We start from the raw sequence: 18,322 nt of genomic DNA on the forward strand, positions 1-18,322 counted from the left end.
AAAAAAAATAAAATAAAATTAATCCAATTCATCTTGTGGCTTGGGTATCCTCAATTTCTTATATGAGACGGTTTTACAATAATCTTATTGTTTTTTCTGGTGTATACCATCCAGTTTAGTCCGGATTCGAGTTGGGTACTCCCTCTATCTTTTTATATATGACTTTCTCACATTTCGAGACACTCCCTTCTCTCTTCAATATCTCTTAAAATATAAGACTAAATATTATGATATGTATATTCGAGTTTTTCGTAAGGAATTTAATGGTACCATTTTTATATTTTTTGAACAAATATATTTTAGTAAATATTAAAGTCAAAGGCTTAACTCGTAAATGCAAAACGTCATATTTATAAAAACATGGAGGGAGTATGTATGATCACTATAGCAGTAAAATTTCCCTCGTGAATTTTAACTCGGCTACATTCTCAATGCTCTTATAGTAAAACCTATATAGATAGTTTATTTTACTTAATTTACTTTTTCGCTTTTTTTATTTTTGTTAGTTGTTAATATAATTACCGTTATATTTCATGATATTCTACATTAGACGGTCTCACAAATAATACTATTATACTATTACGTAATTACTCATATTAAACTTGTATATGGACGGGTCATATAATATTGATCACAATCTTTAATATTGTTGTAATTAATAGCTCAGAAAATTTTCATTTACAACAATATTTTACCTTAGAAATGTGTGAGTTAGTCATTCAATAGTTTCATGAATCATACACTATATAAAAAAACGATAAAATTAAAATTAAGCCATAGAAGATGGCACCTTTATTCACTTTAAATTTCATGATAATTAAGCTGGAGCATACAAAGCTGATTGTACTTTATTTGACATAATAATTGCTACACATTCTCTACTTCATCCTTCAAGTTACTTTACCTAAGTATTCCCCTTTTAACATTTAACATTCCTTCTTTCTCTTCACTTTTTCTTCAACTTATTTTAATGCAATTTTCTTCAAAAAGATTATTCTTGTATCCCTCTTTAGCAAATTCAAGGTAGATTCACTTTGAACTACAAAACTGAAACAAGAATGAAAATGGTTAAAAAATTACTTAAATTATAAAATAATATTTTCTAAACCTAACTCCTTTAACCAGAACATACACAAATACTTAGGAGAAACGGCATGTCATTAATTGTTGGAATACCACTTTTCTCGTGAACTTTTATGTATTTTTCGTAACACTTTTGTATTTTATACCTAATTGACGACTATTATTTAATACGGTGTTTTCAAAATGATCGAGTGTATGATCATATTATTGCCAACATAATCGAAAGTTAAAGCTCTGTTTGGCAAGTCATTTCATTTACCTTATTTGACCAAATTTTCAGCTTGCTTATTTTTTTCGTAAGATTATAAGTTAATTGAAATGAAACATATCTAGGGTAGTATGTGAGAAATAAGTTAACATTATTTGACCAAAGTAGCTTATTTTACCAAATATCAGCTAGTTGTCAAACATTTTTAATATATACTTCGTTATCTTATCAGTTCTAAAGTAGGTTTCAGCTAACTTTTCGACTAATTTGATGATTTGTTTGGTAAAATTATCTGGAACTTGAAAAACTAACTGTCGAAAAATTAGATGAAACAATCCAACAAAAATGTGAGAGTTGACTTCATGTAAGTTCATTGACTGGATTAAAGATAGAGCCGTTCAAGCCAAAGCTAATTGGTGAACATAAATCTTGAAATGAGTAAAAATAGTAATAACATTGTTTCTTAAGTGAATGTTATCATCATATAAATGTGGGGATCAAATAATGATTAGAAATGTGTAATTGCTAAATTGCGTTTTGACTGAAAATTCTTCATTCTTGATGCACTAGACAAATTGACAAGTTTTCGAGACAATCACACACTAAAAGCCAAGCTAAATTCTATCTCATCATGATTTGAGGCAATTCTCTTGTAGGACCTTACTCAGGCGCCTGTGTTTTGGTAAATGTTTTTGTTGTTCTTGTTTTGTTACTAGACCCAAGTAAGATTGTACTACAACAATATTATTTGCAATGTTGAATACTTTGTTAATGGATGTTGTGAGAAGGGAGTCGGATGTGCACAGTCTTGTTATTTTGCTATAAACACGATAGTAATTACATGTGATGTACAATGAAAATAATTAATAGATTATATCACCAGTTGTATGGTTAATTAGAATTTGAGCTTTGTACTAAAGTTTTCGAATTTTGTTTCAAAAAATATGAGATATACTGTAAAGTTTCTAAATTCACACACTTAAACATAAAAAAAATAAAACTTTTGAAAAGTTCAGCTCCAAAAATATCATTGGCCAGTTCACCTTATCATTGTTGGAAAAACATGAGAAAATTGACCTTTTTTGTTACACCATTGATTATGCATGCTTTGACCCTTCATTAGTTAAGTTTGTCGGTTCCGTGAACTAATGCATTGATAATCGTAAATGTTGAGTAATAATTAAGGTTTCCTACACCATTATAAATCCTGGATTTGCCCCTATTTGGCCATCTTCAATTATATTAGTAACTTTAGTTTTCGAATGAATACTTGTTTAATTTTAAGGATTTCTTTACTTATACATTGGCCTTAACTATTGAGTTTTCTAAGTTATACCTCTATTTTTCTGTAAAAAATCTCTAACTGATCAAAAATTTTGATCAGGAGTTTGAAAAGTTGTGATATTTTGTTTTTTTCAAATTGATCGTGTATTTATGATAAGATTTTCAGTTTGAAAATAAAATGTTCCATTATGAACTCATGGTAAGCGTTATGATAAGTCAAAGTTTTTTAACCAAATAAATTTTGACTAACCTTAATACCGACTTCATATAGGCCATTTATAGAAAATAAAATACATAACGTAGAAAATAAAATATTTCATGTCACTTCAGGTACAATCGAGAAGGAAAAAACCCTTATTTTAAAGTCTTCCCCCAATGAATAATGGCTCAAATATGGTCAATTGAAAAGCACTTGCAATTAAAAAATTTTCAAGTTGGCCCCATTGACCAAAACCATAAAGTCTTGACTATGATCTATAGTCCAAAATAAATTACAAAATATAGTTAAGAAGTGGTGTTGGTATACTTCTTCTGGTTAAATGAGTCCGCACTATGTCAAGGGTGAGTATCAAATCCCAATTTTATAGTTAAGATAAAAGAACTTTTATCACTTGAGCTAACTCTGATTCCGAGTGGTGTTGGTATACATAGCAAAGAACACATTCAATCACAACAACAAAAAATTAAATAGTAAAATGAAAAGAACAAGACTGCTACTGTTAACTGTTAAGTAAGCAGTGTTAGAAGAGACGACGACATAGTGTGAAGTGGACCGAAAACATTGTCACTTTAATGTTGGTAATACTTCACTTGAATCCAAATTAACCACTTTTGTCTTTCAATTTTTCATTATTCAAACCTTATTATTAATTCAATTAAAGCTGCTTTTATCAATAATATAATTCTGAATTATATTCAGGATATCATCAAAGCATGACAGGCATAAAAGAAGGATCTAAGATTTCACAAATTAAAGAAAATTATTCTTTATTAAGAGGATGTATCTGTATTAAACAATAAAATGGTTAAATAGATAAATGAGATCCAATGCAGAATGCCTAGAAAACGACAAACTCTTGACCCATCTCCCTAAATTGGATAGTATTGGGCATGTTAGACTTAAGACGGATATAACTATCTTAAGGGAGAACAACTGAATTTCACAATCTCTAGTTTAAGATGGAAATTCTTATTTAAGACAGACATATCCGTCTTAAATAATAAAATGAGTGAAATAGATGAAGAAGACAAAAGGCAGAATGTCTAGAGAATGACATACTCTTTTGTCCCATCTCCCTAAATTGGATAGTATTGGACCTGTTACACTAAAGGCATCGGATATAGCTATCTTAAAGGAGAACAACTGGATTTCACAATCTCTTGTTTAAGACGAAAATTCTTACTTAAGACAGACATATTCGTCTTAAGTCTAGAGGATGTGATAAACTTTGTCCCATCTCCTTAATAGGTTAGTATCGGACTAGTTTGAAGCTCAAGATAGATATAACTGTTTTAAGGGAAACCAACTTGATTGATGTATTATGTATATATATATATGTATGACTTGTTAATATATTTTTTTATAGTTTAGGGTTATTAATGCGAATAAACAGTAATTATGATGTTGAAATCTGTAGAACATTGCTAATGATAGTGACACATGTTACTTAAGCAGTATTAGATGCCGAATTTATGCAATAAATAGTAATTTATGCATGGGTCAGTCTGTATAGCGTAGTCCACTAGCAGACACCATGATTAAACTTACGGCTTAATTGCCATGTATCTAATCATGGAAAAATACTACTCGTACTAAATTTTTGTAGTACGTACTACGTACGAAGTAATTCTAGTAATTTATAATAAGAGGATTTTTTTGGTAATTCTATCTAAGGTAATAATTACGGAGTATTACATAGGTCTGGATAAATTACATCAGAATATCATCGAATCCTATTAAACAACATACTAGTTATTAATAGATTTCCATCCACTAGCAAGAGTTAGGGGGAGGGCTAGCAAAGGCGCTCGACCAGTTAGAAGACTAAAATTTTAAACATTTTAGGTAAAATATTCAGAATTCTTCCGAGTTTACCTTATACTATATCGCTAAAATTTTATGCTCATGTTAAAAGTCCTTGTCCCGCCACTATTTTCAATTTGATTGTATGTCACGTTTGTAAGATATTTCATAAAATAAATAAGTATTACAATAATATTTACTTTAGTTATTTTATGGAAATTAAGTTGGTCTGTTATATGGTGGGATTTGCCTAGGATTTTGTTCCCACTATTATCTCCTATAACTTGTCACTTACAATTTTAGGAAACTGTTCAGTTGATTGTATGATGGCGAGGGAATATATAAAGGAAATATATTTATTTTGATTAAGTTTCACCAAGCCTACTTCATTAATTAGGAAAAATAAACCATATAAATTATGAGGCTGAAGGTTTGGAAATCAAGTTTAATCTGGGGATTAAGAATTTGGGTTATTCATTAGCGAGGATCAATATTTCAAGCAATGGCTGGAGGTGAGTAATTGATCTTATTTATCGCTCCGCATTCAGCTTATACACGTATGTTCATTATAGTCTAGAACGTGTTAATTTAGATTATAGAACTTTCAGTTGGTACCAGGACAAGTAATCCAAACAACGATGATATTCTTGCTTAAGACATCAATATCTATTACAATGGTTAAAGCGGATCTAAAACAAAATCCAAACAACGTCGTTGATATTCCAACATTAGATTGAAATTACCGAAACGAAACCGTAACATACGATTATGACATGCACAAATTTAAAACAAAATCATATCCATAAACGAGTAGGGCATATAAATATATTATAATGTTCATAAACTTGATATATTCATTCATTCTGTTCATTGTAATGCTCCTTAGAATAATAGTGTATAGGCATGCCAAAGCAGCATGCTCGTCTTGGCTGGGCCTTGTTCATATTGTTCTGTTCAATTATTCTTTGGAAAATGACAACTTAAGAGTCTAATTTAGAATATTACATTTGCAATAAATTTGTAGATATTGCGGGTCAATTATTTGATGTTCGGGTTGTTATCGAACTAATTGCACGTCAACATTACACCCAAGTGACTCGACGTTCATCTTAAATGTTTCCCGATAACTTTTGAATGGCTTCGCATGAGTATATAACACCCTTTCTTTTCGAATTAATATTGTGATGTAATGCTTTCAGTATACAATAACAATGACAATATTATCTCAATGCCTCAATCGTTTCTGCAGATTGGTGGGTAAGAACAAAAGTTTATGAATATTCTAACGTCATATTGGCGTCATCTAGTTGGAGTATAACGACAATTACAAAAACAAGTGTTTAAGGAATGAATGAGTAAACAAAGTGGATTAACTTTGTTTTGTATGTGGTGATATAAAACAAGAAGACATATAACATTATAACTATATATGTAGGCATACAGATTGGAGAGGCTGACACAAAGAACATCTAGGGACGTGAGAAAGACGACAATTCCCTAAAGCAAACAACTTTGGAAACCCATGAAATAAATTAAATAAAATAAAATTCCCAAATTATAATTCCCATAGGTGATCTTCTGTACCCAAGTAAAGAATATTAATGCATGCATTTAGGAATATTGACGTAATCAGGGTTGTTCGAGCTTGATCAAAGGTCTGGATTGAGTCCTGGAAATATAGCCGTGTTAAAACTCATGAGGGAGAGTTTATTGCCCAAGTGATCCTATCTAGCTCGATTGCGGACTAAATCAAATGGTATATGTCAAAAGAAAAACATAATCAGAGGAAAGATTGAACAAAAACTGCTCATACGTAACTTTTGCATATAGTCTAAGTTGAGCTCGAGTGAATAAGTTGACCAATTCATGGTGAAATTAGATCGAGTCAACCGAGTAGTTCTTATTAGACTCAATACAATTCTGATCGGTTCATCTTCACCAAGCCATGACATTTTGCTCCCGCTATGATATAGCCTAATTCTAATTTACATAAATACATGACATTTGACCTTAATAATCACAAATATGCATGTAACAACAATATAATTTAACTTATATATAATTATCTAAGTCAATCGTAACTAATCTGCAGATTATATAAGTCGATTTTGCCAAACGCTATAATATTCGATACAATAATCACCCCGGCCTATTAATAACCTGAACCAACTCGATCTCACCTACATTTTACACACAAGTGACACAACCATATTAGTCGTACTTAATTAATACAATTAGAAAGAGCATAGAAGCACCTCCCCGTAAGAGTTAGGAGTCTTAGGACCATATTGCCTAGAAAAATAACCACAATAAAGGTAAAGTTTTCAGTCTATGTATTGAAGACTGGAAACACTACCCCACGCCAAGTCTCACACCCTTCTTCATATCATTCCCACTCTCTTCACTCTTTCTTTCATCAAATCATATTTAAAGACGAGTCTCTCTTAAGACGGTATTAATTTAAGATGAAAAAACATCACCATTTGTAATAGAAAATGACCATATAATATAGGTTATAACTAAAATTGTCTTTTCTAACAATAAACTATTAATGATAACTTTTGTCAGAAAATATTTACGTTTTATCGTAAAATAGTCACATTTTATCCGCCTTAATATCAGCTCGGGACCACCCATCTAAAGTGAGAATTTGCTTTTTTTTTTTTCTTCTAAACATTAGTCTAAAACTATATAATATGCATGTTTTGATCATAACACCAAGTATTAATAGCTCCAACCCATCTCCACATGGTCTTAGCTCTTACAATTAAATCCCATCTCATTTTCATATAATAAACAAGTTAAGAGTAAACTCTTGCTTCTCTTTCTTTCTCTAGAAACAAGTAGTGTCATTAAGACAAGAGAACATAAGCATAGAATAGAAGCAAGTTTATTCATATTGTTTGTCATTTTTGTGCATTCAAATTCTTGGAAATAGGGATTTTTTATTTTTATTGTTACATCTTCAATGAAAATTGGTGTTAGGTGCATTTATATGGGAAAATCAAGGAAAAAACATTAAACAACTACAAGAAATACAAGAAAAACAAGAAGAAGAAGACTATCAATGTCAATGTAGAAGAAGATCAAGAAGAAAAAGAAGAAGACAAGATCATCAATGTAGACAAGAAATGAAGGGAAAAATACAAAGGAATAACAACAAATATTATTGCATATATTATTATAATAAAATGGAATTTATCCATTTTATTGGGTGTTTATTAAAGATATTTTCTTCATCAACAATTGCTCTATTCCTCCTTGTTACTTCTTCTTTGGTGTTTCAAGTTCATTCTTCTTTGGAATCCAACTTTCAAGACAAAGTAAACAATGATACTCAAAGTTTTAGACCAATTGATGAAGTTTACAAGCTTAGAAGGATAAGAGAACATCTTACCAAGATCAATAGAACTCCTATCAAAACTATACAAGTATGTATACTTTCCTTCCTTTTAATTACTTCCTTTATTTATCGCTTTTCAGCGAATCTTATATGAGACAGTTTCACACGTGAAAACTCAGCTTCTTATGTACTCCTTAAGGTTTGGAGTAATTTCACCTGTAAAACTGTCTCATTAGGCATGGAATTGTTTGTATTCCTTCTAATGCAACAACCCTTATTAAATTTTTTAAAATAAATGTATGATAGTAACACAATTTATATTAGTTAATTACATTTAATTGCATTGCTAATGGATTTTATTGCTCAATGTAATAGAGTTTAGATGGAGATATTATAGATTGCATTCCAACACATGAACAACTAGCTTTTGAACACCCAATGCTAAGAGGCCAAAAACCATTGGTAAGTAATACTCATATATTACTAACTTATTATTATTACAGTGACATTTCATGTCAGTCGACCCTCAATCATTTTAAACTTAACGCGTTAATTGATTTTACAGGATCCGCCAGAGCGACCAAAAGGGCACGAAAGAGTAGGAAGTAGTAACATGTTTGAAGAAACATTCCAATTATGGCATTTAACAGGAGAAACATGTTCACCAGGAACCATACCAATTAGAAGAACTAGTGAAGATGATATGATGAGAGTTAGTTCTATTAGTAGATTTGGTAGGAAACCAAGAAAATTTGTTAGAAGAGACTCTTCTGGTACTGACCATGAGGTAATTTTTTTTTAACTTTTTTACTGCTTTATCAATTTACCCTCCATGATTTTTTTTTTCAATTTTTTTTAATAAATTTATCCAAAATGTAGGAAAAATATGAAGCTAAAAAACCGTATACTCCGATTCTCTGACCAATGTGAATGCACCAATTTTATTTCACTTAGATTATATTGTACTACGTAGTATTTATGGAAGTTATGGGAGTACGGTGACGTGATATACCAGGTGTACCGACGACATTCTCAAAATATTGAATATAAAGAAAAAGAGATTGAAACATGTATGTTCATCATTATGATCATAAGGTCTCATTTTGGTGCACTCTAGACAAAGGGGTCAAAAGAAACTGAATAAAGCCAATTAAAGTTTTTGAAGTTGTCTCCTTTTTATAACAATGCAAATTAAAGTATGAACCTTGTAATAATGTTAGGGGAAATGCCTTATTGCATTGGTAATTTAACAAATTCTATGTTTATTAACAAAAAAATGAATAATTAGCTAATTAATTAAGCGTCGATAAATTTATCGCTAATTTAACACGTTGGTACGTAACAACTCTAGGGATCGATATCAGAAGGTCGTTTAGGTAATTAATTAGATGAATTATATGTCGGTAAATGTATGGCTAATAAGTTGTTACGTAACAACTCTAGGGGTCGATATATCAGAAGGTCATTTTACTTTATTCAATCATACTCGTATTACAAAATCAGAAAATAGATGAATATTTTGCTCAGAAGGTCATTTTACTTTATTCAATCATACTCGTATTACAAAATCGAAAAATAGATGAATATTTCGCTTGGTCGGAAACGGAGATATATACATGAAAAATGGTAAGAATAAATGTATAGCAGAGAAGTTGGCAACAACTTAAAAGGACTGATTTTAATGACAAAGAAAGGAAATAAGAGAAAATTAATGGTACTAGTTGGTTGTTGTTGTTTAAATTGTCAAAATAATAAATGTTTATAGTCAGGTTGCTTCATGTAGCACAATTCTCCAATTTCATGTATTTCTTCATTTGATGTGGTTTCTTACATAGTTGTCAACCCACTCCTATTTAATTTTCTTGATGACATTTTTCTGAATTTTAGTCATGATGTGCATGGTTATGGATGCCATCATTTCACTCTTCAACCTCCCTTTTTTCTTGAAATAAATACTTATCTGAATCATAAATTTTGGAATAAGACGGTTTTATATTGCATGTAAGATTGTCTCACGTAATAATTGATGTACTAGTGTACTACTGAATATCTCTTGTTACTTTTATATTTGTTTGAATCGTTTGAATTTTATAATAATGGATTTTTTTAACTTAGTCATAGGCAAATTATTGTATATAATTGATTTTATTTCTTAGAATACAAGTTTTGCAATACTTGATTCTCTTTTGGTGGTGTTTTGTGTACTCCATAAGCATGACACTTAGACTTGGAAGACTCGATAATTTTGAGCTTAATTATATTCATTCATTTGAATTTTTTGAATGATAACATTTATCTTAAAACTTGTTGTAAATGTTGGAAATATTCATCAAAGAAACTAATAATTCCTTGCATTGTAAGAAACCGAAAATTTCCAAATTTTATACCACTAACCCACGAGTTAATTTTAATCTGTTTCACACTTACAATCGTCTCAGCTAAATATTTGTATAATGTATTATAGAGATTTGTAGAGATTGATGGTTAATTAATACGTAGAATGAATTAAATTGCAGCATGCAGTGGGATATGTAAGTGGAAATCAATATTATGGAGCAAAGGCAAGCATAAATGTATGGTCACCCAAGGTAGCTAATCCGTATGAGTTCAGTTTATCACAAATGTGGGTCATTTCTGGTTCATTTGGTGATGATCTTAACACTATTGAAGCTGGTTGGCAGGCATGTCTTTCCTACTACTCCCTCTTGCTCTTTTTTAATGGACAAATTATTGTTTAATTACGACGGGTGTATCCGTTTTAATCTTTAAGATAGGTCGTCAAATAATATGAATATGACAATAATACTCAACTGAAATTATATTTGATCTGTTTTAATGTTAAGATGAATATCTCGTCTTAAGAGAAACTAACTGTTTTTTATATAATTCAATTAATTTTTAATCATTTTTTTATATGTTTTTAAGAAAAATTATAAAATTAGTATCGCTTGCATCTTGTTTCAGTTTAATTTTTTAATGAAACTTCTTTATTTATACAAGTAAACACAACTTGTATAAAAATATTTTCACAAATACTCAAATAAGACGATTTCAGCATGCACCATGCAAGTTATTAGTACTATACAACGATCTTATATAAAACCGGCTAAAATGGTTAGAGCTTAATCTATGAAGCAACCTAAAATAAGTGCTAGGAGTACGGTATTTTCAGAAGTTAATATTATTATTATTATAAGTAGTAATGTAGATGGATGAATTTATTGTTTGTAACTACTCACTCAAGTAGCTGACAAAATTAATTAGAGGACTGAAATTGAGGGCTAGTTAATAAACTTGCTAATTACTTCATTTAATTCCTTATATAGGTCAGTCCAGAGCTTTATGGAGACAACTACCCTAGGTTCTTCACTTATTGGACTGTAAGTCAATCTCAACTCTCATCTTTTTTTCATTCGATTAATCTTGCTTAAGACGGTCTTAATTACAGACTTTTTAAAACCTCATACGGAGCATTATTTACACTTATATTTTAAGATTCGGTGTGAGAGCTGTCTCAAGTTAATACGGTTTTAAATAAAAGTTGGTGATTTTTATGTTCTATTTTAGAAAAAAAAAATGATATTCAAACTATTACAAAATATTAATTTTCCAATAGACGGACTTGTACAATTCTTATCTGGGGACTATCTATAATGCACTCAGTAATTAGTACGAAGTAATTTATTTTGTTACAAGTAATTTCTTTTGAGACCGCTCCCCATATTAATGGAATTTTTTTAGCGAGACTTTTAACATGTGATCATTATTAGGCATATTTTGAAAAAATTCTCATATGAGAAGCAGAGAAAAATCATTCTATTCTTTCTCAATATTTATATTTTGGTTCATCAACGTGCCCAGTAATTCGGTGAACACATATTAGAAAAACCGCTCACACTATGTATTTAATAGGGAGCATTTTCTTTTTGATATGGCAGAGTGATGCATATCAAGCAACGGGGTGCTACAATTTGCTGTGCTCAGGATTTGTTCAAACTAATAGTCGAATTGCAATTGGCGCAGCCATCTCACCAACATCTTCCTATAGTGGAGGACAATTTGATATCAGCTTGTTAATATGGAAGGTACGTATTTCCTCTTATTAAGCTATGTTATCCGACTTCAAATTATCTCGAACTTAATAATGTATAAAACCGTTTATAATACATATGCATAAATAATCTCATATACTAAGTAATTGATTATATTTGCTTATTCGCCTCAGTTGAACTTTTCCGTTTCCTTAATTGTAAATCCTATTTTCGTCACTGATAGTAAAAATGAGTTTATTCCGACCTATTTTTAGAAACTACTCTTTAGAGAAATAATTCCAAATCTTGTAGTAAAACTATTATCTTGCTTAAAATTGCATTGCATGCGTGCACGATATTTGTAGGCCAGTTGTTAGATATTCATTCATTTCAATTTGTCATTGTTCCTTGTGCTTTTTATTTTTACAACTTTGCAAGATTCTATTCTCTTTTTCTATTCTTTCAGTAATTCTTTTTACAACTCATTTTTTACTTTTTACGTACAAAAAAACACAAAGTAATAAAACAAAAACAAAAAATTACGTGTACTTGAAGTGTCAAGGATATATTTAGTATAAGAGCCAAATTTTGTTGAAGTTTGTCATTTGTGAAAATAAATTGCCCTTTTTTTGTTTAATGTCGTCCGGAATAAGGGATTAACAAGGTCGGTTGTCCCTTTTAGACGATAAAATTTTGACTTTTTTTTATCATAAATTTTGATTATATTTTTCAGGTTATTATTTCACCTCCTCCCCATTAAAATTTTCGATCATACATATTTCCATATAATTTTAAATCCTGATTTCGAAACTGATTTTACGATTCCATTCCAAATTATTAGGAGTATTATGTAATTTTACATAGATGTAGTACAAATAACAAAATTTTTTACTTGTCATGATCATAAGCTTGTGACAAACTGGCAACTCACTCGATTTAAATAATGTCAAAAATGAAAAAGAATTCTGAAATGTTACAAGTTTTTTGTGACCGTCACAAATAAGATCGACTTGTTGTACAAATAAAGTCTTGAACAGTAAAGCTCATAAAGGTTGCTTCTTACAAGGAGTAATGCATGCATGGTACTCCACATTGGTACAACTAAATTTAATTGCCGTAAATTGTACAAATTTTAGGTATGGAATTAATTTATCTACGTTTCCTCAAAATCAACCAAATATGCTGAAAAATAAATTAATTAACCTAATATCTAACGTAATAGAGTAAAATAGTCTGTAAAAAATTTAAAAAAATTAGCTTATTTCGAGGTTAAATATTTTATTTTACCGTTGAGTAATCCTATAAGCCTAAGCAACTTTGTCTGCACGGCTCAATCAAACTCTCTTGTCTCCCACCAACTTTGCTTTGTTATTGATACCATGCACATGATGGGTTAATGCTTATTAATTAAGCATCAATAATTATTACGTAAGACGGTTTCACATTGTGAAACGGTTTTATAATGTAAAAAGACAACCCATTTATAAACATAAATGAGTATCTATTTTCACAAAAATAGACCGTTTCACAGTGCGAGAACTGAGACCGTTGAATCTATAATTTGTGATTAAGCATAAACCTTCATAATTCCGTAATTATTTCCCTCTATTTTTCAATTTTCATTATTATTCATGTTAGCCGATCTTAAACCATGTTGAGACTAAGGCTATATAATTGTCGTTATTTATGTCAATCGAAATTATTATTTCTAAACAAAGATTGTATCATATTTATTGTAGGATCCGAAACATGGAAACTGGTGGCTAGAATTTGGTTCCGGGATCCTAGTCGGGTATTGGCCCTCATATTTGTTCACACACTTACGTGACCATGCAAGTATGATTCAATTTGGAGGTGAAATCGTAAATTCAAGAGACGGAGGTTTCCATACGTCGACACAAATGGGAAGCGGACATTTTTCGAGAGAAGGGTTCGGAAAAGCATCGTATTTTCGAAATTTACAAGTAGTAGATTGGGGTAATAGCTTAATTCCATTGTCCAATCTCAAAGTTTTGGCTGATCATCCAAATTGTTACGATATTAGGGGTGGGATAAATAACGTTTGGGGTAATTATTTTTACTATGGTGGGCCGGGTAGAAATGTTAGATGCCCTTAGGCCCGATTCTTAAGGCCCAATAGAAAAATGAAAATTTATGTATATCTTTATCGGTTTGAGGCCAAGGGTTCGATCTCAAAATTGTTTATGGGGTTTTGGTGATTTTTATAGTATTTTTTTTTTTCGATTATCTCTTTTTTTTTATATATATTTGTTTTTTAGTCTAACATGTGATGAATTAATCACACTTTTACTAGGAAGCATTGGTGTAAATTTTTGTCGAGAAAAGAAAAATGAATATAGTATGGTTTGTGAGCTCCTTTGCTAGCTTCTTATCTTTTTTCTTTTAGTGCTCGTGTTTTTAATTTTTCGTATTAATTAATAGGTTTCGAATTCTCTAGTGATTAAGACGAAGGTTGTATGCATAGTAATTTCTCGACCCTTGATTACTCTTTCAAGTTAACCGACTCGATTCATGTTAATCATGTATATATTGTGACACCCACACTTATCGCGGAAAAGTAAACACGTAATTCTAGAATAAAACTGCATGGATATATTTGTAATAGGTTCATTTAGGTAAAAACCTGTAATTTTTAAAACCCGAACCTGTTATAAAGATATCCAAATTGGAAGGTGTCAAACATACAAGGTCTAACTAGAAGTTTCACGACATAACCATCGCTAAAGTCGCGAATAGCAAATTATACAACCAAATGTAAAGAGGGAGACATATGTCCCTAAAATGTATGTGACATAAAAAGTGTTTAAGGGTCCCAATAAAATAAAGCCAATCTAGGTTCCAAGGTTACTTTGCTCGCTAGCTCGTCCATGTACCCCATATATGCATCACCTACCTGTCATTCGCATTTTATACAAATACGAAAGCCACAGTCAGTGGGGAGTAACTCCGAGTTCTCCCAGCCACGAAATGTCATAATTAATATAACATGTAAACATAAGAATATGAATATGAATAACACATAGCCTTAGCATATAGATGCTAGACAATCGTGCTTATCATGTGAACAATAATATAACAACACATAGTCCTAGCATGTGAATACTAGACCGACTCATACGACACTATCATGTGAATCACATAACATCCAGGAATCCAAACTCTATCAACCATAGCCGGCTTGCATCTCACCTTCTATGATTCATAGAATCATCAAACAAGAAAGGGCAATATATCAAAGACAGGCATAAGTTCTTAGTCCCGTCAATAGTCACTCTGTAACTCGAGTCTATACCACGAGGTAGGGAAGGTAATCGAACCGGTATCTTGGCTCAGAGGTTCTATCAAAACATGGCCAAGACACAACACAACCCTAGCCTAAAATCTGCGCAGACCTAGACATGCGGATACACACCACTGCACCCAAGACCCATGATAAAACCACATGAGTACCCTAAGGAGTCCACCAAAGGGTTGACTAGTACTTAAGCTGGCCACTTACTCTCAAAATAAGTAACGAGGTCATGCCCCAACTTGGATATAAACCCACCAAGTCAGGAACACAGAGGCTATTAAGCAGTGAACATACACTCGTCAAAGACTATAATGACCTATCTATGATGAAGGCCGAAATACTCACCTAGGACCTAGTCCCAGGCTAGTCCCAGCTTGAATACTTTAGCCCACACCACACAAGACAAGTAGGATACCCAATTCAGCTGACAATCCAACAATATTTCCAATATCAATAATAATTCAAATTCCAGCTAACCGTTAATTTCATAATTCATGAGAACAAGCTAAAATGGCAAAGAGGCAATAAGACTGAAGTATAAGGCAGTCAATTCATCCAACAACCAACATGTGAAATGATAATTACAAATATCAAGACATAACATAAAATTTCCAATAACAACCAATCTCACCTCAAAGACAAACCCTCGACCCGAGTCCCGCGACGAGTCATCGGTCAAATCGAGGCCGATTTGGTTTAAACCTAGTTTGAGCAAATTGTTCGGTCAACGGCCCACTCGTAGTCTTTGCCTACTTTGGCCCAAATCATAAAATTTATCACAATATAATTCTCATGCTATTTCTAATTTCTATCATGTGAAAAACGAAAGTAACACATTATCAATCATCTAAACACTTAACAAACAACAGGCACACATTAACTATTAATGTGACATTAATTCGTCGAGTAACTCGGAATAGTTACCTTAAGCTAGAAAAAGGCAAGCAATAAACTTGAGAAAGCTTCTAAAACCCAAAATTACTCTTCATCTTCAACCACATATGAGTCACCTAAAATAATTATGTGAAGGGACGATATTAACGAATTATCTTTATATAAAATATGAGACGGAAATTAATTTAAATCAAAACATGTAAACATATTCATTAGCTACTGTCTTATGTTCATAAACCATTATGACCCTCCCTTTTGACAGGCACACCAAGAAAATTGTCACAACTTTTACGCCCTAGAAACAGTCCCATAAAGCATCATTTTATCCGTCCCAAAACTGAGCCCAAACCAGCCTGTCACGGCTCCCAAAACCGAGGCCAAAACAGCCCACACGACCTCCATTTCGACTGTCCCAAAAAATCAAGGCAAAGACAAAACGGTACCAAAACAGAGTTCAATCAATCCTAAACCAGTCCTAAACCGAGTCAAAACAGTCCCAAAAATGTCCCAAAGTATCTGCAAAGCGGACTCAAAAACAGTCCTAATTTACTGCACAATACCACAACTAAACAAGATCCCAAATAGCATCCCAAAACGATCCCTACATGTCAGTATACACCGTCTCAATCATCTCCACATATCAGTATACACCGTCTCAACTATACAACTGACTAATTAACATCCATAAGGATCCCTATATATAATTATACACCGTCTTAATTATAAAAAGACTAACCAAAGATTCGAAATAAACATATTTTACAAGTAATATCGAGTAATCTATAATTGTTACCTTTTTCCGATTGAACTAATCATTTATGACTAACAAATCTTCTACAAGACCGTCTATTTTAGTACATACAACCGTCTTATAAAAAATAAAGCTGAAAATATAAATGGGTTTGTAAAAATACATGACGAAAATGAATTTTACTTACAACGGATTGACGAGAACGACGAAAGGAGCGCTATGGAACAAAAATAGTTGAAAACGGATGACAAACGGAGCAACAGTATCAATTTTGAAGATCAAAATTAAAACGAAGGAAAAGAAGAACAAAGAAGGGAAGAAGAAGACGTGAAGGGATGAAGAAATGAGGCAGCAGCCTGCCAGCCTGCTATTTATTATAAGTACGTTTCTTCGTCGTTAAGAAACTTCGATCGTTATTAAAACCGTTTCGAGTTAAATTTAACCGATTTAAGTAAAAGTTTCAGTAATAAAACAGAATCAATAATAAATAAATTTAATGAGTGAAAATAAAATAAACTCAGCTAGTTAACGTAAATAATACAATATCAGCTTGAATCGAAATTATTAGCGATTTTTACAAAACTAACGGATATTAATAAAAATTGCTAATTTAGTGAAATAAGCTCAAAATAGCTAATTGGACGGTTTTGTTCCCAAAATCCATCTCGGGTTTACTTAAAATAACTTTCATAAGGACTCGTAAAGAAACGGAAATTATTAAATAAATAAACTCGAACTAATTTCAATAAACTCGAACTAACTTTAAATAAACTTATTAATGATTATTAAAATTAACGTATCGAATTATGATGAAATTAATTAATTAGCTAAGCATATATATATAAATCGTTAAATGATGTAATTAAATTCAAAATAGCAATTAAAAGAATTTTATCCAACTTAATAAAATACGGGGTGTTACATATATGCTTATTAGGAGTTCTGAAATTGCATGCTTTGATTAAAGACCGAGTGCCAAACATGATCCACATTATAAGGTTACGCTCCCAAAAAGTTCCATGGTAGTCTCGAATTTTGACATATTACACATGATACCCCTATTTTAAGTTTCTACATATAATATCTCCGTGTTTATCTTTTTTTCTTTCCCAGAATACCGTTTGCCAAACTTCCGTCATAATATCTTTATTTTTCTATGAGTAATTGAGCATGTTATATGTTATTTGTGTTTTGTTATTTAGGTATTAAATGTTAATTTATTAGATAAAATAAAGATTTAGGTATTAGATGAAGTGTTAGGCGTCACATGTCATAGGAGTAACGACGCTATGACGGAAAAAAAAGGTAAACACAAGGGTATCATATGTAAAAACTTAAAATAAGGGATACCATGTGTAATCTGCCAAACTTCATGGCTACCAGCTACCAATA

General features: G+C 31.4%; 1 protein-coding gene across 1 annotated transcript; it reads left to right on the top strand.

Moving 5' to 3' along the window:
- The first annotated feature begins 7,309 nt into the window (after positions 1-7,309).
- LOC141644296 (protein neprosin-like) lies at positions 7,310-14,348 on the top strand. The gene is made up of 7 exons (XM_074453792.1): positions 7,310-8,029; positions 8,317-8,403; positions 8,507-8,728; positions 10,458-10,622; positions 11,268-11,321; positions 11,880-12,026; positions 13,712-14,348. Exons 1-7 carry the CDS (start codon positions 7,730-7,732, stop codon positions 14,087-14,089), a joined length of 1,353 nt encoding a protein of 450 aa, XP_074309893.1. The 5' UTR covers positions 7,310-7,729; the 3' UTR covers positions 14,090-14,348.
- Positions 14,349-18,322: the final 3,974 nt, after the last annotated feature.

This window comes from Silene latifolia, chromosome 2 (assembly GCF_048544455.1).
Source record: "Silene latifolia isolate original U9 population chromosome 2, ASM4854445v1, whole genome shotgun sequence".
In the NCBI taxonomy this organism is placed as follows: domain Eukaryota; kingdom Viridiplantae; phylum Streptophyta; class Magnoliopsida; order Caryophyllales; family Caryophyllaceae; genus Silene; species Silene latifolia.